The 25,031-nt window shown below is 45.3% G+C and overlaps 1 protein-coding gene across 3 annotated transcripts in view; it reads left to right on the top strand.

Annotated features, from left to right (window-relative positions):
• LOC144941810 (homeobox protein Meis1-like) overlaps nucleotides 1-19,947 on the top strand; it is a 143,759-nt gene extending 123,812 nt beyond the window's left edge. For all 3 annotated transcript variants that reach the window (XM_078868273.1, XM_078868274.1, XM_078868272.1), the window contains exons 10-12: nucleotides 8,991-9,049; nucleotides 12,353-12,442; nucleotides 17,008-19,947. In XM_078868273.1, the coding sequence (XP_078724399.1) occupies nucleotides 8,991-9,049; nucleotides 12,353-12,442; nucleotides 17,008-17,375 (517 nt within the window). In that variant the 3' untranslated portion in view covers nucleotides 17,376-19,947. The remainder of the gene's footprint in view (nucleotides 1-8,990; nucleotides 9,050-12,352; nucleotides 12,443-17,007) is intronic.
• Nucleotides 19,948-25,031: the final 5,084 nt, after the last annotated feature.

Genomic DNA, 25,031 nt, shown 5'->3' with positions numbered 1-25,031 from the left:
CCAAATATACATCCAAGCAACGCATGTACAGCTGCCGTCGCTTGTTGGCAAAATATAAAAACGCGTGCTAAAAAAATCTAATCCATCGTTGTTTGTCCAAATCAAATCACGCAGCACGATGTTTTTGTTTTGTTTTTGCGAACATCACCATAACAATCGCTGTTAGATTAACAGTCTCCTTACGCTCACAGGCCCCACTCCCTTCCCTCGACTCCACAACAGAGTTCCCTGCAGCCTCCACACAACCCTTGACACCGCTGCGGATACAGAGTCCGCGGGGCAAATACGCCTTAATTCGATTACAGCTGATTTCACCAGGAACACCTTCGCATTCGAAGACGAGGTTTAATATTTAATTGAGGTTAATATTTGAAACGGCGGGGAGGGAGGGTGGGGCGGGTTGATACACAGCTGGCAGACTGGGTTTGGACATGGGCAGAATCCGGAATACTAGAAGCATGGGGCCAAGGTGATGCACGCAGGAGGACTTGTTTCACCACCGGGAGATGAGGCGCTCTTGCCATCCTGGGTATCGTTTCTCCCACTTTTTGTTTCGCGTGCAACGTAAGTTGCCGTTTCGGACGAAGCAAGGCTCGTTTCCAACTGGGTCCGTCCAGGTTGGTTGCCCGGAGAATATCCCTGCACCTGGCACACTACATCCAGTTTTCCTGTCACTCTGGCGGTGGCTACTGATCACGTGTCTTCCCCGCGCTTCCGATGAGCACGTTTGGCTACGTACGGTGCGAAAGAAGCTCGAAATGCGCACATGCAGTCTAGCAGCAATTAAATAAATAGTATTCGGGTGAGAAATTAAGCCCTGGTCTGAAGTGTGTTTTACTGGATGGATTGGTATCTATTCAAACAAAAGAGAAAGGTGATGTAGGCTTGCTCTGTGAGGTATCGTCGCTGGCCATGAGATGGCAACACAGCGATAGATTATTGAACCTATGTGTGCAGAGCGTTCAGTGTTACCCCCTCAAATGCATGGGTTTTCTCCAGTTACTTTGATTACCTGGATAAATAATCTTCAGTTGTTTAGCGAACTTGTTTAACATAAATTTAGTTTTCCTGACATTCAGCTTTATACATTTTTTTTTTTATTTGTATGACCCTTGTGTTAATCCACTGCTGGATGAAGGCCTCCCCATGCCGCGTCGGTCGAGGAGGTTTTTGATCATGCCTCACCACGCTGGTGAGTGCAGGTTGTTGAAAAGTGTGGACCCAGGAAAAGTTCAGATATAACTCACTACTGACTGGAAATTTAACTCCGATAACCGTATTCATAGCACAGTGCACCAACCACCGCACTACCGATCCACTCATTATTTGATGGTGAGATCGCATGATTCTGATCTTTAATCACGCTTGCGGAGCCCAGTCCCTAAAGGTTCAAAATTCTAAGCGGCCAGGAACAAACAGCACTATTGAAGGTAGGCGCGAGCGAAGAAGCTGAGAGAGGGAAGGGGGGGGAAGGGGTTTTCACCTGCGGCAGGGTGGTGTGTGGATGAGGCAAAACAGTCAGTCTGGTATTCTTAGGTTTTTTCCGGTAAAGTCACGTAGGTAAAACATTAAAATGAATAAAAGTAAAATAAAATAAAAATCACGACGTTCCCGAAACGTCGTGATTTTTATTTTATTTAACTTTTATTCACCGAAAAAAACCTAAGAATATGAATCCTTGCAGTCACGAAAGCTTCAAATCTAGAATTAGTCAGTCTGGCAGCCCACGTCCTCAGCATAGGGTGGCGGCGGCATCATCGAGTGAAGTTTATGGAAAGAATGACCATGGTTCTCCGATGCGTCATCGGGTTGTACCGCGTGACGTCCGGCATTATGCCACTCAACGTATCTCTCAACATGTCGGGAGCTTCTTCAGGAACCCCATTGAGCAACTTAGTATCTCCTCGATCATAGAAAGCATTTGCCGGATGCTGCTGCTGCTGCTGGTGTTGCTAGATTAAAAGAGAGATACGGAGGCAGCTGCCTGCCAGTGGGCAAGTTCTTGGAGTGCTGCGATGTTGCTGCTGCTGCGGTGCCCACACAGCGGAGGGTGCGCAGGTGTTTGTCCAGTGACACCGTCTCACTGTCCGCCATCCGCCCGCGCAAACCGGGAGCTGTTTGTCACCGACGCGCGTTTGATCGATTCCCAATATGGCGTCGGGCTGATTCCGATCTCGCGGCGAATCCATTCGGCAGATTGATTTTAACAATTGATTCTCGCGGGCCAAGGATGGGATTAACTGGTTCCCCCGAAATCAAATAGGCCCCCCTGGCTAACAGTTTTTTTTCATTGCATTCGGGTCAATTGCCCGCTGAAGGGGAAGGGGGGGGGGGCAGAGTGTGCCCCCTATTGAAGGTAAACGCCGCCCGTTGTTTGATCGCTCAGCGGTCGGAGCGAAGGCAGCCCGGCCAGCCTCAGGTGACGGAGATGCTCAAACCTGTCCGTTGCCAGCGCTGTGATTTGCCCGCAGATTCGCAGGCATGCCTTCCAGGTGGCAGCCAGAGGCGATCACAAGCTCCCTGCGTTGGTATATACGGGGGTGGGGGTAGGGGGAGAGGGCCTGGGCTGGGATGTGAATCTACCAGGGTGGCACGCTGAGATTGTTTTGTTTCCAAATGTGCGGTGTTGTCAAAAATACACACTCGCACGTAATCGTTGACATAAGCCACGGTAAATCCACCGCTGTATGGCCCACGTGACATAATTAACAAGTAAATATTGTAAGGATGCGCGAAAATATTCGTTTTTTTTAGAGCATTAGAAATAAGTATCTATTTTGTATGTATAATAATGTCTCAGTAGAACAACCGAGGATATTTTCTCATCGTTTTGCCCACTTTAGCAGGTTCAAGAAATCACATTTTAACAGATGATCAATTTCGTGAGCGAAGAACGCAACTCTGTGGTGGCCGTATTTACCATAAATCCACACACGGCTGTGAAACAGCATCTCCATCATAGAGGTTTCTGGGTTAAATCGCGTTAATATAAATGTGTCGTTAAACCCGAAACCACCCGATACAGCCTTTTAGTAAGGTTTGTCACATCATCAAAACGTGCCAATTCGAAACAGCATCTGCACCGCCCAAGGTGCTACGTGGTGGGTGAGCCACACGGAGTCCAAAATCAAGTGCAATGTGCCCCTTTGCAGTCCCGTAGCCTTGACGTTAAACATAAAAGACCGACCCGCCTATCTGCTTTATCTCTTCAATGCAATGTTCCATTAGTCAGTTGCGAGCCTGAAGTTGCCGCGTTATGCCGATCAGCGCTCACGGCAAGTTTGCCGCTATAGACCCGTCATTTGGCTCGCCAAACGGCGCACGACAGAAGAATTGTTCACGGGAGCGATTGGGATCTGATTGAATGGGAACAGGTGCCTTGTTGTCAGATGCGAGCATTACAAATGATGTAATTGTACGATTGTTTATGCATTGCATCTGCTAAGTTGCTGACTTGGACGCGCGCGCATCCATGTTATCAGAAAGCCGCTGGATGTGCAAGAACAACAAGATGTGTTGTTTATGTTCCACATAACCGTATCTAGATGCAATTTCCACTTGACCCACGTCACCTTCTTTTGCACGTGTTTCTTTGCTACGTAAATATCTTTGTCACCTGACATTCATTCAGCGTCTGCAAATGCCAGAGCAAAATCTCACGTGAACAAGTGGGGTTTTTGTTGTTGTTGTTGTTTTTGTTGCACAAGTCATATTCACAAAGTTCTTGCAGTGGCGGTCTAAAAATAGATAAAGGTGGAGCCCTGCAATTACTTGGAAGGGCCTCCACTCTAGGAAGCCCTAGAGAGCCCCTTTGAGAGGATACTGCTCGTCCCCGCTCTCCTCTCATACTGTGCCTTGACACAGTTTTAGAAAATAATTACACAAACTTGATCTCTTGAGTGGCATGTTAGGAGTTGTGCTACTAACATTGTCCCCGTGGTCAAAACATTATAGTTTAAATATGTTTTTATTTATTTAATCTGGGAAGCATTACGTAAGTGTTACGACTGATTTGGAGGCAGATTTTATTATTCTGGTTGTCCCGTTATTCTTCGAGTATTTTTGCTCGCAACATCGGGCAAGTCCTATTTTCTCACCCATCCAATGACAACGCAGACTCAAACCTGCTTAGCTTCTGACATCTGACGACATTGGGCCGTACAGCTGGGCGAATTGGTGGCAGGCAGGATCGTTGAGTCGTAGGCAGATTGGTGGGTAATAGTCCTACTTGCTCCACTGCCTCCCACAGGCACCTTGCTGGCCCTTGCAGGCGGGCGTCTCGCACACGGTGGTCCCATCCGTGCGCGCTCCGCTAACCCCGCCTCCGAAGTCGCCGGATTGGAGGCGTGCGCGACTTTGCGTTGCTCAGAGTAAACGAAACGAGTGTGAGACGGATTTTTTTTCAATTTTTTTTATTATTATTCTCCGTTGAACCCTACCTTTGTGTGCATTAGGTGTGTTTGCGCTGCAGGTGACAGCGGCAACATTGTGTACAAAAGTAACCCGGTACCATTACTGTTTGCAGACCGGCTCGAGTGCTTCTGCAGTTACATTGAATTCGTTTGAAAAGGGTGGAGTGGAAGAAGAGGAGGGGGGGGGTAAAGAAAAAGTTCGCTCTTATTACAACACAGCTTATAATCCCACCACTCGGTCATCTTGGTTTTCGTGGCAGTACAAATTAGCTCGAGCCAAATATTTAAAAGGTCAGAAAAAGTTTAAATTTCAAATCCTGGAATTTTTTTCAATTACATTTTTTGTTCCTCTGTTGTAATTATTATATATTTTTTACTCGCTCCAGCCACGTACTTACGCTCATTACAAAGCGTAAATGGAGGTCATGCAGCGAGCACTTTGCGTGCCGGGTCAGTGCGCAAAGCAGGAGTTAAGACTGATTAACCCAAACCAACTTAAAAAAATTCCTCTCTAATTTTTTTTCGGGGAGTAATATTGCACGTGTTTAAAATAAGGACACCTTTATGTTGCGGATTCCGTGCGTGTGCCAATTACCAGGATAATTAATGTTTGCAACAGCATTTGTAGGGATTGTTGGCCAAGGTTGACCCGAAAAAGATTTCTCAGCAAAAGGTTAACACCTTTACACTCCATCAAAGACTTCCGTGGGCCCATTAATGCTCCGCATTGCTGATAGTTCACGTACAGACTCTTAGATGCTCAATTGTTATATTTTGTTGTGCTTTTCATGCTTCTTATTACTTAATTGGAAATGTGGGAACTTTAATGGTAACATAACCTACAATGTTATTTCAAGGTTAACCCGTAGAGAGAGTCTTAAAATAACGGTCGATAGATCACTGTTTCAAATTTGTGTATAAGTGGCAGTGGCCAAAATTTGGCAAATTCTTGGTGGAGTGGCATCACAGCCCCGCAAAGCAGTCTGGGTAATTGCAATATGGCCGCAATAGCAGTGTCTTGCATCCTTGGAACAGCAGTGTTGTGTGATTATGGTTCTGGTGAAGGAAACTTTGAAGGGAGCTGAAAATTACGGGGAGGTTAGAGTGTACAGTTCAGTGGTGCTTGCGTCTTGTGCAAACGAGTGCTTGAGTGGTGAAAATGGTTAAAGAAGGTGGATGGATTGGATGCATGTGTCCTTGAGATGTCTACGCTTCTTGGCATTTATGTGGTACAACGCTGATGAGGCACGTTCATAAGTGTAGCAGGGAACACGGGAGTGGGAAGGTCTCGGTCCAGCAGCGGATTGAGAAAGGTCTCTAAAATAAATGTACTGCATTCTTTGTCAATCACAGTGGCAATCGGCCGCTGCTGGTCACCCTCCAACTAAGGAATATTACCAAATGCTCATCATGTCTGTCTCGTTAGTGGACACATCAAATAGTGGAGCCTTAATCCGAGTTCACGTTTACTTTTGTCAGCCCACGACTGTGTCGGTCATGAGAGGGGTTGTTCAAGAACATACTTCACCACGCTGGGCAGTGCGGGTTGGCAACAGAAGTGGGGGCCAGGCCCACGACTGGTTGTATATATCACACGACGACCGCTGATGTCAGACATAGCTATGAATCGAACTCGGATCGCCAGGTTTATAACACAGTGTGCCAACTAACCATTGCTCCATACTTGCACATCACGAGTTAATATCAAAGGGGGAGGGGAGGGGGGAGGGTAGCACTTTGGAGCGTGCCTTTTTTAATTGCAGGAGCAAATCCTCGTTTTTCTCTGTGGCCGACGCCGTGGGGAAAGACCAGAGGATTGTGGGGAAGTGTCGGCATCCGTAGGTGGCTTAGATGTGCGGCAGGATGAGTCAGAAGCCTCTTGAACAGATTCGGTGATCTTCACACAACAACTACAACTGAGAAAGGTCCGCGACGGCAATATTTTATGAAAGGCCTGCTTTTCGACTCAGAAGTTCAGAGGTCGGGACTTTACCCCGCAACGTGCACTCGTGCACACCCGCGCACGCGCGGCGGCGGCGGCGGCGGCGCAGTTTTCAAAAAAATCCACTTAACCCACTCCGCCAGATGTGTCCAAACTTGTTGCCATGCAAAGAGTAGCAAAATGCCCTTTTGTTTGCAAAGGGTGCTGCCATTGTTACAATGCAAGTGTCTGCCACGCGGTAGTTTGCGCGCCATTGTTGAACAAAGCCGCGTGACAGCAGCACTTGAATGCCAGCCGCAGATGAGTAACCTGTGACCGTACAACTGCTCCATCGATGCCGCGGTTTACGCGTCGCCGTGTATCCACCGCTGGATTGAAGGTCTCTTGCCCATGCCGTCGGCCTTGCGACGATGCCGCACCTAGTCTCACTCCTGCACGTGAGGCAGGTCTCGGATCCCTTCATTGTAGTGGGTAACGTGCACCGATTGAATGGTTTCTTCTTCGGGACACGCATTGATTACAAATGCTTTTCGTTGTTAAAGTCAGTTTTCCAAAAGCACTCCAATCCTGCTCGCGTGTGTTGTCTTAACGGTGTGGCAAAAATAATAAATTAATAAATAAACCAACATAATAAATTGCCTGTGTTATTCTACACAGGGGTTAAACTGTTAGAAAATGCAATTGCCAGAGATGCAGAACTCCCCGTACTTTTGATTTTCCTCAATATAAACAGTGTACCGAAGCCCCTGCATCGCGATTAAGACGGATGCACTGCTTGCAGCTTGGAAGAGTCCACAATGATGGGGTGGGATAGAGGATATTATTCATCTCTGACTTTATCCCAGGTCTATACGGTGGAACTGCTTGTCCAAAGAATGTAATATTGTGCTTTAAAAATGGATCAAATATGAGAACAAACGCGCCGTCGTTCTCCCTGTCAAATCTCTGGAATTAGACACTTTATTCTGAAAACCATTTATACACAAAATGCAGTTTAATCATTTCACACTATTCCGTGTGCCAGAGGTGATATAAATTGGAATAATATAAATCTGGTTGGGGCGTACAACCATTCAAGAGGTGATTCCTCGAGACGTCTTTGCAGTAAATATTGCGGCACGAAGCCCACCTGAAATATCGCAAATTCTCCAAGCCTCCGATAGAGCTTGTAGTGAAACGTTTCTGGATTTAGAAAGGTTACTCTGCCACCCAGCCTGACCTCGCGATAACCCCACAAGCTCCCATTTCAGCAGAGCTGGCTGTATGGAAGAAATCGGCTGCGGTATTGTTGGTGGGGGGGAGTTGGGGGGTGCTGGGGGGGGATGTAGTGATGGGGAGGTGGGGGTGGGGGGATAAGGCTCGTGGTGGTGGTGGTGGGGAGAGAGAGAGAAAGAGGGTGCGGTGTGGAGGGGCGTTCAGTTGCCGCGTTGTGTTGTTTGGAGGTGAAGTTGGTCGAGAAACGGGAATGGATAGACACACAACTGGAAATGGATAGAAACACAACCAGGAATGGATGGACACAAAGGGGAATAGGTGGACATACAACCAACGTTATTTCCCTGTTTTTCTTTCACGCCCTACCTATTTCAGACCCGTAGCGTCCTTCTCTATTATGGCAAAAGGCTTGAGAACAACGCCCCGCTGGTGTGGCATCGTAGGCCTACGTGGTAATCTGCGCGTGACACGGAGATAAGTGCGGGCGAATACTGGCTGCGTCGCGCGCGTGAACGTGAAGTGAGCACGGCACAGTCGGTGTTTGAAGCGGTTCGAAAATGAAAGGAGACTGAGAAGAAGAGGCAATTGAGCTAATTTTGTGGAGGGTGGGGGGTGGTGAAAATTTTATTTAAGAGAATTTTCATCCCACCCCCCCGCCCGCCAAATCTATAAAATAAACACAATAACAAGCATCATGTTAGGCATCAGAATGGCTGTTTTGATATGGTATGCCAAGATCAAATGTAACGCAGAGAATGTGGTTAGCAGGGCCGTACAAATGATGATGGATCGTGATGATGTTTAAGGCCCACTGTTTATGCACTCATGCTGTTGCAACGTGTAGGGTGAAGGCATTGATGTACGCAGTTATGCTGTAGAGGAATGGCATGAAAACTGTTGGATTATGTATTAATTTAACATTCCATTCCCAAAAACGTTATTCTGTTATCTCTGAACGTAACGTGTTTTATTTTTATAACATTCTTCGTACAATGTGAACAGCCCTTGGCACAGTCCACTCCTGGATGAGGACTTCCCCCTTGCCGTGCGGGTTGTGGAGGTCATTTGACCACGCTAATCCGTGCAGGGAACATAGGAGTACAGCACAACAACGTACGATACTGCATCTAACAGGCTCGACGTAGCCCACAGCACACAACGTTAGGTTAGAAACACTTGGTCTGTGCCCTTCAGTTGATTGCGTGAATAGTGGGCTAAGTTTTGCCCAATCCTAGCCAGCTGGATCAAAACGTAATAAACTGACACCGATGCTCAGCTCCGTGATGAACCATTAAAACACTAATCCAGTCTCAACGCTTTGCGTAACGAATATTTTCCTCGTTTATCTTCCTCTGTCTCAACTCATGTCGTCGCCGTTGTTGTTGTTGTTTTTTTCTGTTGCCGTTTGTGTTTCTGTGCAGGTTCATCAACGCTCGCCGTCGGATAGTGCAGCCCATGATTGACCAGTCCAACCGAGCAGGCAAGTGTCCACTTGCTGACTGAGCCATCGCCACAGAGGCACAGACACACGAACACCCCGTGTTGGTTGCTCCCGTGTCAGCTGTCATGAGAAATTTGACACCAAAACAACAGCTTACGACTCGTGCCAATTCTAAGTTAGATTCTCAAAAAATACGGTGGGGATAGGGGGGTGGAAATAAAAGTCCACTTATTTATTTTTTGACAGTTTTACGCACGCTTGGCAGTAGTCATAAGTTCTCGAGGAGTCTGCCGAAATGGTCAGCGCGGCCAGAACTATTTTTGTAAAGATCCAGCGCACAAGCAGCACGTGAACAGAGCACGTGAACACAGCACGCGGATGGACGTTGCGTATGCGTGCGTCACCTTGCCAAGGCTTGCCAGCCACAGCGTCGTGGTGCCATCGTTTTACAAGTTTTACAAGTTGTGCGGGGGCTGACAGCGCAATGGGTAGAGGACGTTTGATTTCAGAAAGGGGGTTACACCAACAGGCCGGGCTCATGCATATGGTAGGGCCGGATAACCTCCGTCGTGGCCAATAAGCCGCCGAATCGGTCGAATTATAAAATCTGTGGTAATTTGTTTTCATTATTTAAACCATTCGGGCAGGATCTGCATGTCGAAGGCCTAGCCTAGGACTCCCCATGTATTGAAATTGGCAGAGCGGTTTGGGTGATATTCTCTGAACCACCATACATATACATACGCATAGATCAAAGGATTCTTAAATAGATGTGCTACCCAAGTGACATGGCAGGGCATCGGCCACTGGGTCATGGGCGTTAGTGTTTGAAACGGAATCCCTTCCTGAATACCGTGTGCCGTTCTACAGATTGGACACTATGCCGGATTTGTTCCCTCTACTTGCAAATACTTTAGGTTCCCTCTCTCTCTCGCACTCCACTGAAACTATGCCAATGAAGACTTGGCTTGTGAATAATCGTATGAATGCTCAAATCAATTGAACATGTTGGCCATTCTCAGTCTACCTATGGATGGATGGATCGATTCCTCCCTGTGATGCCTTGTCGGTCATGGGGGGTTTTAGCCGTGTATCACCACGCTGGCCAGCGCAAGTTTGTGAAAGGAGTGCCCAGGACCGGATCACATGTCACTCACTATTGATGTGAGCTGTGGCAAGGAATTGAACTCGGGTGGCTGCGTTTACCATGCGGTACGCTAACTACTACGTCGCTGTTCCGCCCCCCGTAAGTTATCACAACTATTTGATTATTAATGTTACAGATCAGCTTTGACAACTAGTAAGTTCTTTTGTTAATTTCTATTCAGAACATTGTGGCAATTATTTTAATTATTGTCTGAATGAGCAGGAGAGGCAAAGTCTATTGAGCGTTGCGCAATAAGCAACATCGATATCGAGTGTGCAGGCAGTGTGACTGCACTGTGGCCTGTGGACCAGGAGGGCCAAGCTCACCTGGCTGCGAAAAATGGGGAAACTGGGACAGGTGTGGGGGGGGGGGTTGCCCATTGTGTTCCGTGGACCAGGGATCATGCCAACCACGCTATGCCACGGATCAAACCAACCATCTCCGTTCTCCCTTTGGGTTCAAAATTATTTGTGTTTGGGCAAAAATGGCGACTTAAAAAGCTCGCCAGAACTCCATTGCACCTTTCCATTATTACGTTAACGTTATATTATAGCAAGCCGGCAAAGCGGTGGGCCTCAATCTCTGTTTAGCTATTATTTGTGACTTTATATATTTTGAAAGTGGTTATTTTCCTTTGGCTTGATTTAATGGTAGCTATTCCCAGAGTGGCCCTGGCAATTCTTAAGACGGATATGGCCATCCTTTCACGGGACACGTAATTTTTTTATGTACCGTTTATACGGAAATTCCCTATGTAAAAATATCGTCGTGTCAAAAAATTGGGCCCCAACACAGCACAGGACTGTGTGGATACAGTACGGTCGTGTGTGCGTACAGATACAATCGCGTGCACCGCCTTGCTTGAAACAAAGCTGTTTAGTCTGTCGTTATCGCACACATCATCATCATCATCGCTCTCTCTGAGGCCACCCGGGCCTCATGAGACTATGACCACGTACACATACAGTAAAGATAAAAGAAGCCTATATTCTAAAAGTAAGTAAATGCCCTAGTAAAAAAAACCGCTGGCGCTGTTTTTCAAACTGCCACACAGGCGCAATTTAATGGCAGAGCTGTGCCTCATAATTTACGGCAGCCTGCTCTGTCTGGGCGATGGCGAAAAGGATTTTTTTCCCCCCCTTTCCCATGATTCTGCACCGCAGTCGCCATGGCGATGTCAGACGGCAGGCCGAGGTGTGATTAATGGGCAGTAAGGTCGCGGAAAATGGCCGATTCGGGTCACACACCCAGGATAGCACGAATCGCTGGTCCCCCGGAAAAAAAAAATCTAATAAAAAAAGACGTGATTATTTTAGCTTTTTTTCTAATTTCGCTGAGGTTTAAAAAATATATATTTTAGTTTTTAATGCGATTTCTCTGCCACCTGGATCGGCAGTGACAAAATAATACGACGGAAAGCGAGTGCTTTATACAGGCAAGTGGTGCCCAGCCGGTTGACTTAATGGTAAACACGAGCCCAACCATAACGTTGGTGCGCACGTCAGTCGTAAGATCATTCTTTGTGCGTTTGTATGGATTGAAAGGGAGCTAAGAGGGGTGGCAGTTATAGAAGCGGCCAGGAGGACACAAGAGCAAAGTGATGACTCCAACAAAGGACGCTTTCTGCACCTTTTCACTCGATCGCCCCACATTACATAGCATCGCGAGATTCATCGTCGTCATTATCGAGCCGATTTCATCACTCCATCTCCTTGGTGGTCGTGCTCTAGAAGGTGTTGCATTCACGGGCTTCAAATGATTTTTTTTATTTTTACGCATCACACGTGCCATTGTATTTGGTCACACGGTAAAATAACGCAACGGTTTTATTTGTTTGTATTTTTGTTAAAATATCCATGTGCCATATTTCCGATGGTGTGAAAATGCGTGTGTTTGTGCCGGGCGTGGTGCCGATCACACCGGCCACCCCAGCCACCTCGTGTGCCCTGCCGACCTTAATGTGTGCTCGCCAATACAACTCGTTCCCCATCGAGTCTGTGTGGACTATACATTGGTGATCTTTGCATATTTGCGCGTGCGTGCGCGATGGTACGCGTGTACGTACACCACGTGTGAGCGCGCGCTCCAGTTTTATTTTGCACCTGTGGAAAGGAATTGATTTTGGGAGTGCCTGTTGTTGTTGTGGAGTTATCTATATTTTAACGGAAGCCAGAACTCCTAAATTTCCCCTCCAGTGAGTCAAGGTGCCGGATACAGTCCGGACGGGCAGCCCATGGCTGGCTTCATGATGGACGGCCAGCAACACATGGGACTAAGGGGACCTGGTGAGTCTGGGGAAGGGGGGAGGGGAAGGCGGGAGAGGGGTTATGGGGGGGGTGAGGGAAGGGTGCAGGGGAAGAGAGGGATCATGGCCCAGGAGCTGGGCAGGTTTATGACTGCCCTTCTTGATGTGAAGGAATTCCCATGTTTTATGGGAATATCAGTGAGTGCTCAGTAGAAAAAATGGTGGCACCATTTAAAAAAAACAGAATTGAGCATGAGAATGTCGTTTCTTAATGTAAAGACACTTACGCTAATAAGAATAAGTCAATTATGCAGTTTATATACAAAAGCTCTTTAATTGCATTGAATATAAAAAATTGTCAAGCTTTTAGCTTTGCAACTGTTTCTAAAAGCCGCTGTGAGTGTGGGTTGCTTTGAGTGCATTTAGTCAGAGAAATTGTGCGATGAGCAATGTATTTGTACAATTGAGTTAACTTTTGTATAGATTAATTCTTGAGCAAGTGATTGATCTGTTTAACCCTAAACTGCTTGTTAGCTTTAGAACCGTTCACATTAGCTTCATCGTTTCCAATTTCACAGGGGTGTGTTTGTAAGAGCAGACTGATACATTGATATGTTTTGTTGATAACACGACCACATTTACACAAATCACTGTGACCGCATATTTTTAGGCACACACGTTAAAGCATAAAAAAAATAGTATTAAAAATATATATTTTTTTACATCCATAATATATCTGTTTAGCTTCTCATAGACTACGGTATGAAAGCCATTTTGCCAAAGTATAACATTAATATAATAACTCTTTGGTTATTTCGGTAAAGTCACGTAGGTAGAACTTTACCGAATGAACCAAAGAGTATGGATTCCTGCAGTCACGAAAGCTTCAAATCAAGATTAAAATATTTATTTGTTTTTAAACGAAGACGTTTGATAATCCTCTAGATGTACATTTAAATAATAACGTGATATTCATACGCACTCTTTGCATATGATTATGGTAACGTAATGAGTCTGTGCTATCAAGTTGAAGTTTGTGCGACGGTAAATACTGGCGCTTCATTTGATAAAATACGCATAATGGTAAACAATAACTTGAACATCCGTTTTGACTGCACAGAATACTCGCCAAACAGATTTAACAACAACATCAAAGAACCCAGAAAATTAACTTGTTTCAGTTGTCGCGTATCTACCGTCGCTAACATGCACAATTAATCATTCTTCAGTGCTACGGTTTCTTTCTCCTGTCTTGGGAAAAATAAACACACACACGCATGAAACACGTTTCTCGAATTGTTCAATGACTTTGTTCAATGACTTTGCATTGAGAGGTGTTGCTTGGTTTCGCACTTGAACATTAAATTCTCAAATTCTTATTTTTTCTGATTGCTCTGTCATTTTCCCTGGGTATATATACATTTTTCTTTTGTTTTTGTATCTTCCTTCTAGGACCTATGGGTGGAATGGGCATGAATATGGGAATGGAAGGGCAATGGCACTACATGTAACGCTCACCTAGTTAACAAATCAGAGAGGGGGAAGTAAGTACTAATAATTGTTGCTTTTTTTAATTTGAGGGTTGGGATTTGAATAAATAAACACAACTGCAAAAAAAAGCTAAAAAAAATGGTTTACAGAGTCCAATCAAGGCCAGTTGTTTGGCAGCCAGTTTCATTTTTTGGAGTTGTCCTATACCCGTTCCATTGTTCCCCTTCCTGTTTACCTGCACATTTGCATGCCCTTGCCCCTCACCACCCTGTCATGCCCATTTCTAAACACTTGCTTTTTAGATTTGTGACTTATTTTACTATTGCTATTATTACACTGGCAATTTAAGGGACATGCTGTGCGTTCTTCGAAGTCGAAGATTCGGTACGGTTTTCATGTTTGGTGCTTTGAGCGAAAAGGGAAATCTGAACGCAGTGCGCTTTACGATCAAACTTTATACCTGCTTGAAAAACAGGAGGCCAATTTTCCATTACAGGAGCGCGTAATTATATGTAAACATAATGGCTCCAGTGTTTACCGTTTCCTAATTTAATTACCTTTCAAGTTCAAACAATCTCAATATAATTGATCTAACGCTCAGCTTGTTTTGGAACCATTACGTTTTGTCCTCTCCAATAAACAGCGGAGCATGTAAACTTTGTGTTTCTACAAGCATTTAATGCATGCAACCATTTATACGTGTAATTTGAATATGCATATATATTAAAATGAACCATTTAAAATACATTTCCCAAGTTAAAAGTACAATGAACGTACCGTCATAGTGTGCAGTGTCCCTTGAATTGTGCATCAGTACAGTTGACAAAGTGTCCTTGGTTTGTTTTATTTTACAAAATTCACCAGCCGTCACCATTTAAAGATGTGCAGTGTGTGCCGTTCTTTTCAATCACACCTTGGTACCACGTGGGGTCATTTAAATGTCATAACAGAGTGGTAATTGGCAACCACAATTGGGAAGATGTTATTAAAAGAAAACTTAATGCAGCCGCTGCTTCGTGTGAACTCTACCAAATCTAGTTATATTAAATATGTTTTTTTTTTACCTGGCATAGGACAATAAATCGCCATGGTATTCTACCGGCAACTGAAAAAAAAATGCTGTCCTATCATAAAATATTTTACACAATCGCATACAACCATTAAGAAGGAGAGCGGGGGGAAAAATTGTAAAATAAAGAGATTGCTTTTCAGCTCGGGTGATTTTTAATGTGCTGCTCTGAAATTGGCCGAATATTACACGCTCAGTGATCAATTAAATTAACAGAGCGATGCGATAACTTTATTTAATTAAGAGTGTAGCAATATGCTTTGAGTCCAGAGTGTAATTACAGGGTACGTCCATTGTGCACTCGGGGAGGGACTGTACGTCTGATCCTTTGTGGTGGAGTTAAATACGTCACTAAATTAATTAGTCTAAATACAAACCATAAACAATGTATGGAATACAATCCACTTAACATATACAATACGCTCATTATTTTCAGCTCAGAGCATTACAACGGAGCTTGGGGTTCATAGAATTTGTCAATCGAATGATGCTATTTCTTCCCTATCGTGTGATTGCAATGCACGAAAACAAAATCTCCCATTCTTATTCTTATTATTTGTTCAATCATGTAAGCGTCAGTGTTACATTTTACGAAAGGGAGTATCTACCTCTTTACAAGTGTGTTTATTTATTCAGTCCGGTAATGGTCGTATTTTGATCTGTCATTGCTGTTTCCAAGGTCTCGTGACGCATGCTTCAGTGTGCACGTGTAACCGATTGTCGTGGACGCTCGCTCTAATGGACACATACATTAACAGCTAAACTGCACGCCATGGGTTTGCATTACGCTCCTACAATGCCGTGCTTTTGAGTGTAAACTCGATGTAAAATTACGGAACAAGCGCTGAGAGCGCGTTTAACCAATCGGCTTTTCGCAAAAGACGTCTTAACGCTCAGCGGTTCGTGATGATGCGGCGGAGCCACGAGGGCATGGGGTGGCATGTGCAGCGGTTGTGCCGTTGGTTAGGTGTGGGCGAGGTGGCTCTTTGTTCCGGTCGGGGTACCGAGTGGGCTTGCGACGATTTGTCGAAGCCACAGATGAAAATTAAATCAATGTATATAGATATTGAAAAAAATATCTACACTTCATTTGGCTAAATTCTAATTCTGAGAATGCAAAAGCAATTATTTGACCGTCATGCCAAGAACATTTCTCTGTATGGTGGGCAGGTCGTAAAGTGCTGCCCCCTAGCGTGTGGGCAAGAGGTCACTTGAATGGATCTCAGAAGTGGCTCTGTGAGATCTACTTCTGCAGACCTTTCTCTAATGCACAATGTGAGGATGCGCTTCTCTGCGATAGTCCCCAATGCGTTATTTGCATCACGACATAACGCCGGTAGCCTCACTGGGATAAATTGGTCGGCAAAAAAAAGACAAAAATGAAATCCCAAACTAACAATTGGCATGCTGCTCAGCAGAAGTATGCAGGACCGCAGGCCACCACTTACCACACAGTAGTGGGCAAGACTAGGTCACTTCCCCCATACGGCTCCTATCAGTGGCATTCGCAGAATGAGGGCATCTGGTCTCCACCAGCCGCCTGATAAAAGTGTGCAACTGCGGAAGATTTTAAAGACAGTCCCTACCACTGCTTTGCACAGTGTAGGATCGCCACTGCCCAGCGAGAATATGAATCGCGCTGCCCAACGCAGCAATCTCTGCACACGCCACTGGTCCGCCAGCCGGATACACCAACTATTACAGTATTTGCCGTATATGTTATACCCTCTCGAGTGGCTGTCTTGAGCTCCGTCGAGTGAAGGCCAGAAAGCTGCCAGCTGTGGCCTGAGCAAGCAATTGCAGGACAGCACCTTGAGATTTTAAAACACGTATGAAGGTAAAGGGGCAAATCTGCAATTGCTGGCTCATGCCACTGCGGGCTAAAGAGCCTCCACCAGAGGGAGCTCTAGAGATCCTCCATATATTAATAAATGATATGCAAGTATATATATATGTGTGTGTCTCTATATTTATAAAGGGCCAAGGTGGAGACAATGTTGTTGATTGTGTTTTGTCGCCGGTGTGCCTTGCTTGTACGCGCACAGGCCTACACGGAATGCCGGGGGAATACATCACGCAAGGCGGCCTGGGGCTCGGCATGTCGCCCGCCGGTTACACCTCACCACAGATGGCGGCGGCGGCGGCTGCTGCCCACCACCATCACCACCACCACCACCACCAGTCACAGCTGCACCACGGGCACGGGGCCCCCATGCACTCCTACCTCCCCGGGCACCATGCATCGCAACTGCACCACGCGCCGCACCACGCCATGATGATGCCGGGCGGCCACGCGTCCGGCATGAGCATGGCAGCGGTAGCGGCGGCGGCAGCCGCCAGCCCCACCGGCATGATGGGAGCTCCTGGCGATCCCGGTTTGGTTGGGCAGGTTATGGACATCCACGCCCAGTAAAAAGGGAAAACTCCAACTACAAGCACGACAACTACGAAAAGAGGAAAAAGAAAAACCGTAACGCTAATAAAAAAGAAAAAATATATATGTAAAAAGAATCAAACAACAACAACAACAAACTTAAGAAGCAAAACAAACAAAAACTATGTCAGGAAGATAAAAATGAAAGTTCCGCAGAATGGCAGACGAAGCTAAACCGAACTTTTACATGTTATCACAGTCACCGCCATCAAACCGACCCGCCTTTTACTACGTCGCAGAATTATTGTAGCCGTGACCTCAGAGAGAATGCGGGGGAGAGAGAGAGAGAGATGATGGTGGTGGTGGTGGTGGGAAAGAGAAAGAACGAGGAGCAGGAAGACAAACCGTCGTCGAATCGAAATGACGGTGTCATTTCCACAGCACAGTCTGTGCCGTGCCGAGGCTTTCTGTTGAATTTTTTTACCATCCGAACTCTTTAACGCCACCAATCCGTGATGCACAAAGAACGGAGAGAGAGGCACTCGGCAGTCCCACTGATGTCATGGCAATTTTTTTTTCTTTATTTATTTCTTATTACTTTTTTGTTTATTTTTCTTCTCATCGAATTGATGTTGCTTGCATTTTTTATTTTTGCTGTGCTGTGACGTCGCAGTCAAATCACATCTCAAAAATCGGCTTGGCAGTGTTTATTTAAATGCATCACATAAGTAAAAACAACAAATAATAAGCATGCTCAATTTTAAGCAGCTTTACTTTTTAAGCCTTCACTTTGGCGCGATTTACTGTGATTCAAACTGTATTTATGGCATCGCTGATGCTTTTTGCAATCCTAATCAGGCAACATTCCTTTGCGAGCACTATACTAAATTCTGCGGCCAAGCATGAAAATTACTCGTTCTTTCTGTAGCTGCATTTGTGATCATGTAACTACCAACCCCTACCCACCATCTGCGTCCGTGATGTTGGAGATGCGATCCTTCACCTTCCAGAAACTCTGTTTTGTGATCATGACCTCTGAACTTTAACCTCTGTTGGGCTTCCCCACCCTTTCCTCCATTCCTGGTCTTTCCAAAGCCCCCCGCCCTCCTCCACAACACAACCTCGTGGCTTCCCATACCCTCTCTCCCCACCCATTCACCAAGCCTCATAAACACAGCGACTCAATAGAAGAATGTGAAGTCACGTGATCAACAAACTTTTACCGTTTATTTCCATTCACGTTTAAACGCTCTCTGCTCAACACACACACATCACCATCACCAACATCAGCTCGGATCAATTGACTGCTGGATTAAGGCCTCGCCACAACCGTCGCCATCTCTCATGGCCCCCACGACACAACAATGTCATCTTATATATCATGCTAGATATGTGGTCAGGCACACCCCATCATTTGTTCGTATGGTTTCGTCTAACTGCAATTCAAATGCGTTACATTTGTTTAACTTTTGCATGAGACATTTACAAAAAAAAAAAAATTTACTTTGGAAATTGGAAATATTATTTTATTTTCTTGGCACATTTTAGGGGACCTGTATGTGTTTTTTTTCTCGTATGGAATTCGTTCAGTGTTCTGATGAAGAGGCAGGCTAACGCTAACATGTCTGTAACTAAGCTGCGGTCAAGGGTTAAAGTCAACGACCATTACGTTTGTGTTTAGACAGAGGTGAGTGACCTAATTAGGAATTTTGTCTGCCAATTGCGTGCAGACCACCTTGCATAAAATGCATACCTACCTACCCGCGAGAAGCCCTCTGTTTTGAAAAGGGGTCCAATAGGATAATAGCGAGGAATTTCAAATTCCTGCAGGGAGCTATATAGGATTCGTTTAGAATTCCTACCGATTTTATTTCTGTGTCTTATGGAATCCCGTGGGATTTTTCATTTCTTTTGGCAGGGAACAATATTATTATTACGTGGATTATTACTACACTAATGTGAGTTTGTTTCTTTTGTTTTATTTCGTACTTCAAATCTTAAAAAAAGAAAAAAAATCTGCGTAAGCTGTAAACTCACACACACACACGGGCCGAATGCGATGTCTAAGCTCTTACATATGCACAGCACCTTGCAAAATAATACAACACGAAACCCGAGGAATATCATTATTATTTGCTTCGACCTTTTTTTTTTGCCTACACACCACATCCCTAATATGGCGGTGCTGATCACTCCTCTCGAACAACGTAAAGATAAAAAAACCACGTGTGATAAAACAAAAGTTAAGATAAATAAAAAAATGAAAAAAATATATAAATATATTATGGCTGGATTGATATCATTTTGTAACCGGTAAAGTCAAAGACTTTTAATGTCCTGTCACTTTTGGACTGCACTTAATGCCCTCTTTAATGCTTAGATACACGTAATGTACAGGTTTATTTTGGATTAGTGTTTCTAAGCTGCATATCCTGATGCGTAATAAAACGGACTGTGAAGTAAGTGTCAACTGTGTTAATTTGCAACAAACATACAAAAAAAATCGTCATCATTTTTAGATGTTCCTATTTGTAAAATATGCACAGTATTGTAGTAGCTCTCTCTCTCTCGTGATGCATGCTGGTCTCAACCTGCCCTCTTTTCGTTAGTAACGCTCTCAGATTGAGACCTTTAGCCGTGTCTGTTGTATGCTTAAATAATAAAAAAAACACAAAAAAACACAGATGTCAGAAAACTTGTAATATTTTTGTTTTGTTCATTTTTGTTGTCGGGCTTGTTTAAATGATGTTTTACTTTGTGGTAGACTGAAATTATTGCCCCCCCCCCCGTCAAAATCCATGCTGTGTTCTCAATACGTTTCATTGCAAGTTGACATTAAATGCGTTTCAAAGGAGCCTTGTTCACTTTCGTGTGGCTCAAATGGGGAGGGATGGAGGGGAGTGGTACCAGTTGCTTCATTTCAGACTTTTTCCACCCTCTATCTTCTGCTTCTCTGTTATTCAGTGCAGAGCAACAGCGGCAGCAACAACATCAAGAAGCAAGAACGTGTCTCTCGATGTATGTATCTGTGTGCACTATGCGAGGAGCGGTGGTGTTGCGGTCCGCCCGCTGCGTTACGAACCCGGCGACCCGAGTACAACTACCGCTCATGGCCAACACCGGTGACAATTATTTGAACTGGTACCTGGGCCTCCACTAGGTCGACTCAGCTGCAAATAAATAACTGGTGCGGTGTGTAAACATAAGCATTGGGGAAACAAAGTCGGTAGGCCGTGGTGCTGGCCACCCACCCCTTCGTGTACCGTGCAGGCCTTCATAGGTGCTCACTAACAGCACATGCCCCGACAGTCTAAGGCTATAGGGGAGATCTTTGTCTGTCCGAAGTATGGTACTCGATGGCCCTATGCTTGCTCCAATGTATGTATGAGTGTTAAAGGCTACATGGGGGGAACATCTGAGCATATGTTACACTGCACGTGTATACACAAAGTTCTGTGCTGACCCGTTAGGCAAAATGTCTAAATATTTACTCCTGTTGAGTACGTGGCTTTACAATTTAACTGCTCAATTAAGCTCACTTATTACATTATATGAGTATTGGGTGCATTCACATGCTATACCAGAAACTTGCAACTGGCTAATGTTTACTTTGTTGTCTTGGGTTTCACGCCTCGCAAGAGACACGTTACTTGGTTCACTGTTGATGGTGGTCGTCTGTTTATACGTGTTTAGCACGAGCCTTCAAGTACTGTAATGTAAAACTTCAGGCTGACCCTGTCCTATAACTGAAACCAATCGGCTACCGGGATGGAATTATTTAATAGCCCACATTTGAAACGAAAATTGTTTTGGAATTGGTCTTTTTGTAAGCTCTGATTCGACCGAAATGTGTGCCAATTTTTCAGCTTCCTAGCCCTTCGAGAAGATCGGTATCATGTACATTTGCTGTTAACCCCAACTGCTCATCTCGGCCAAAATTGTCTTTTAAATTACAAAACAAAACGCGGTACAAAGAAAAATAACACGTCATACAAGTTACGCTATTATAAGCGTCAAGGTCTGTGTGTGTGTGTGCAGTGCATGCCCCAGTGAAGATTGTGTAAACGTACGTGTGGTGGTCGTCTGCAACAGCCATGCTGATGACCACTGTGTTAGGCGATGCACTTATATGTAGTATTTGTTTATGCGGGTAGGAGGGTTCACAAGTGTGTGTCTGCATTCAATCGCACGTCTTATATGAGCACAAATCAGCTCTCTCCGGCCAAAATACCCACGTAAGTAAAACAAAAGACGTGGAGACCAAAGTTGGAAATTCATGTTTTCGGGTTGTCCTAAGATGCGGTTGCATTTCTACCCGATATTAATTCAGATCATTATGCAAAGCAAAACAAACCGACCAGCCTATCCCGTAAATCAACACGTTCTAATATCTTTGAGGCGGTGTTGCGACTATTAATTACCGGTGCCTGAACTTAACCTCGTGTTCAAACCTCGTGTCGTGGTGTCTTTTTGTTGATAATAATTTCCGTCAAAACAAGTGCCAAAGAACAAGGAAGGGTCCCGACGGTGGGCAACTGCTGGTGTCGCTTGCAATGATTTAACTGGAACGCCCCGCGCGCGAATGCACTCAAGAAGAGAAAGAGTCCCCAATTTCAAAACGCGGCGTGATGCATATTTAAATTCACCTTAAGCCAATGCTTCCAGACATTCAGTTCCATCATCATCATCATCGTCGTCGTCCTACTTACCGGTGGATAACTTGAGCCATTTAAATGCTGTTGAGAATTTCGCCGAAACAACAATTAGACTAATTAATTCCGCGTGTGATTAAACAGGAAAAAAAAAGATTCAACAGGTCTAGCAAGGCGGGGGTGCGACATTCATCGTTTCAACAACCGCGGTGATGTTCCAGGCTCGCACGCCCAACGCCAACCAGCTTCGGAGAAACGATCACTACGAATATGTTTGTTAAACTTATCATTACCACAACATTAGTAAGAATAATGGGCGTACACATCGCTTGAGGGAACATCACCTGAGTGGTTGCGCAGTGATCGGTTTCGCGCACAGCACCTCGGAACCTTGCCAACTGAGTTCGATTCCCCGCCCACGGGGGACATCATCGGTGAGAGATATTTGAACCGACACTGGGTCCCTCGCTTCCCCACCTTCGTCTTCAGCATCCAGCTTACGCAAACCAGCAGCATGGTGAAGTATGGTCAAACGATAGACCCCCCCTCCCCCTTCGCACCACCGCACGGCCAACGCAGCACTGCGTGGGCGAAGTCGGCCTTCATCGAGCAGTGGATTGACCGAGGGTCTGTGAATTGCGACTTGGCACTAGTATCGTGTAAAATGACTCGGCCTGTCGGTGGAGAATGCTTCAAGCGGTGCGGTAGTCGTGTTGATTGTGCCAGGACCTTGTGCGCATTTAACGAAAATTTATGTGATTGACGCTCGCTGCGTTCATTTCGACGGCTGCGCGGTTGGTTTTGTTACACTCAACTTTTCTTGCTGAACGTTCAATGGAATGAGAGAGTGGATCGACGCGGGGGGGGGGGGGCAACAATAAATTAAAGGCGTGCAGGGCGTGATCATTCATATAAATATATAGCGTGGTTGTTTATAAAAACGATGTATGTAAACAAGCTGCGGGTGAGCTTCGTGCGTAAATCACGGGCAGGCCGCAAGGAACGAGCGCGTAAAACAAAATCGCAGGAGCAATGTTCTCAACCCCGCCCGATTGACGATACATTTAATGGATTATTTTTTTTGAACCATTAAGATAAGAAACTTTGGATTAGAATAATGTCGCTACTGGTGGGGATTTTTTTGGTTTTATGATTGGCTGGTGTAGAGGGGAGGCGGTAGTTTTACGACTTGTTCTTAGTTCAGTTTGAAATGTAATTTTAACAAACAATAATACTGTTGAAGAAGAAAATTTTAAGCGTGTGCGCACGAGTATGCGTTATTTGGCGAACGCTAAAATGTTCTCGGTCGTAAACATTTCCACCGAGTGCTGGTTGCTCAATCGCCAGATATCACGAAGGAAGAAACATCTTCCCGAAATTTCCGGGCAGATCGTACCCCCTTAAATTATAAACACAAGGATGTTCGCGATGTAATATTAAGATGGGCCATTGCCCGAAACGTCGTATGATCGTGCGTGCGTGTGTTTATTTTCTCTCCTTCTTGTGGGGGGTGGTGGCAGTGTCATCGGCGAATGCGGCTGAGTTTTTGTTAAAGGCCCCAAGCCTCGTTCCTCGTAAACCCGACATTTTTTTCAAGGAAGAGGAGGCAAAGTTCGGGGGTTAGGTTTGTTGCGATGGGGGTGAGTGAGAGGTGGTGGGTGGGGGTGCGTGGAAGAAGGGAGCAATTGTGGGGGGCTGCACGGACGGACGGGGGGGGGGCTGTGGGGGGTGAGTGAGTGGGTGGATGGGTGGGTGGGTGATCTGCCTCGACAAGGCCCCTTTTGTTTATTTGAGCGACTATTTATGGTGGCAAAACACAAACAATGGCAGTCGTAAATATATTTTATGGCTTCGGTTGGTGGGTGTCGGCACAGAAACTGGGGTGCATGCAGAGGTGAGGAGTAGGGGGAGGGGATCCTCTGGGTGGGGCGGAGGGGGGGGGCGCGCAGGAATTGGCCACGCGTTTTGACCGGAGACGTTCAACAGTTGAAACCCGGTCCCTTTCCTTTCTCGTAAGCAATCTTTTCCTCCACGTATATTTATAACAATCATCATCATCATCAACAACAACAACAACAACAACTCAAGCAAACACGTGTTCGATGTGGGGTTTTTTTTGTCCTTTACAAAATTATCCCGCGCTGGGAAACACCCTTCGTTCTTAATCGTGAGTTATGCGCTGACAATGAAGGTAAGTACGCATTTATATAATTGTGAACACGTTTTTATTTTTTGGTAAATGAGAGCGGAAGAAAATGTAATTGTTATACGTTTAATCAAAGTGCAGTATCCGACTGTATTTTTTGCAAATTGCCGTGTTCATTTTGTTTGTTTTTATTTGCGTGCCAAGTATGTGCCTGTGCAGTCATCGCATGTTGCGTTCACGACACAGACGGGCACGCGTCTCGTGTCCCGTGCGCGTGTTACGGTCACGTGGGACGCGTGCAAATTTACGGAGTTTGCGATTTCTCGTCAATTTGCGCGACTCTTCTGGAGACAAATCGCAACTTACAATGTGGCGTCCAGGCGTAGTAAAACCCGTTCCTTCTTCGCGTTCAATATGCACAGGGGCCACAGCGGCTTGCATGTTTGCATTATCAGTATACTGTTTCCCATATAGTATACTGCAATGACAGCTAACATTAACGCGCTCGGAATATTACTTAAAAATTAACGGGTATATACTAGTCGGTGTTTATATAAAACGCAGGAACGGTAGGAATATTTGAATTAATATTCTATTAAATGCATTCTAATCGTCACTTGATTATGCGGGTGTGTGTATGTATGTATTAAGCGTGGTATATATGTGTGTACGTACGCCGGTAAATGTGTACACGTGTGTGTGTGTGTGCGCGCGCGTGCTTGCACGTATCTATATGTGTATGTGTTTATGTATGTGCGTGTGTATGTATGTTTGTATATGCAGTCTTTGTGTGCACATCTGTGTATACAGTACATGCGTATGTGTTAACTGTATTGACGTGAGTGTAAAAAGCCCCATTGAAAACCTACCACGGTTACCACACCGCAGAGTAACAGG

The sequence above is a fragment of the Lampetra fluviatilis genome, chromosome 25 (assembly GCF_964198595.1).
Source record: "Lampetra fluviatilis chromosome 25, kcLamFluv1.1, whole genome shotgun sequence".
In the NCBI taxonomy this organism is placed as follows: Eukaryota; Metazoa; Chordata; class Hyperoartia; order Petromyzontiformes; family Petromyzontidae; genus Lampetra; species Lampetra fluviatilis.
This window is presented reverse-complemented; position numbering and strand designations above follow the sequence as displayed.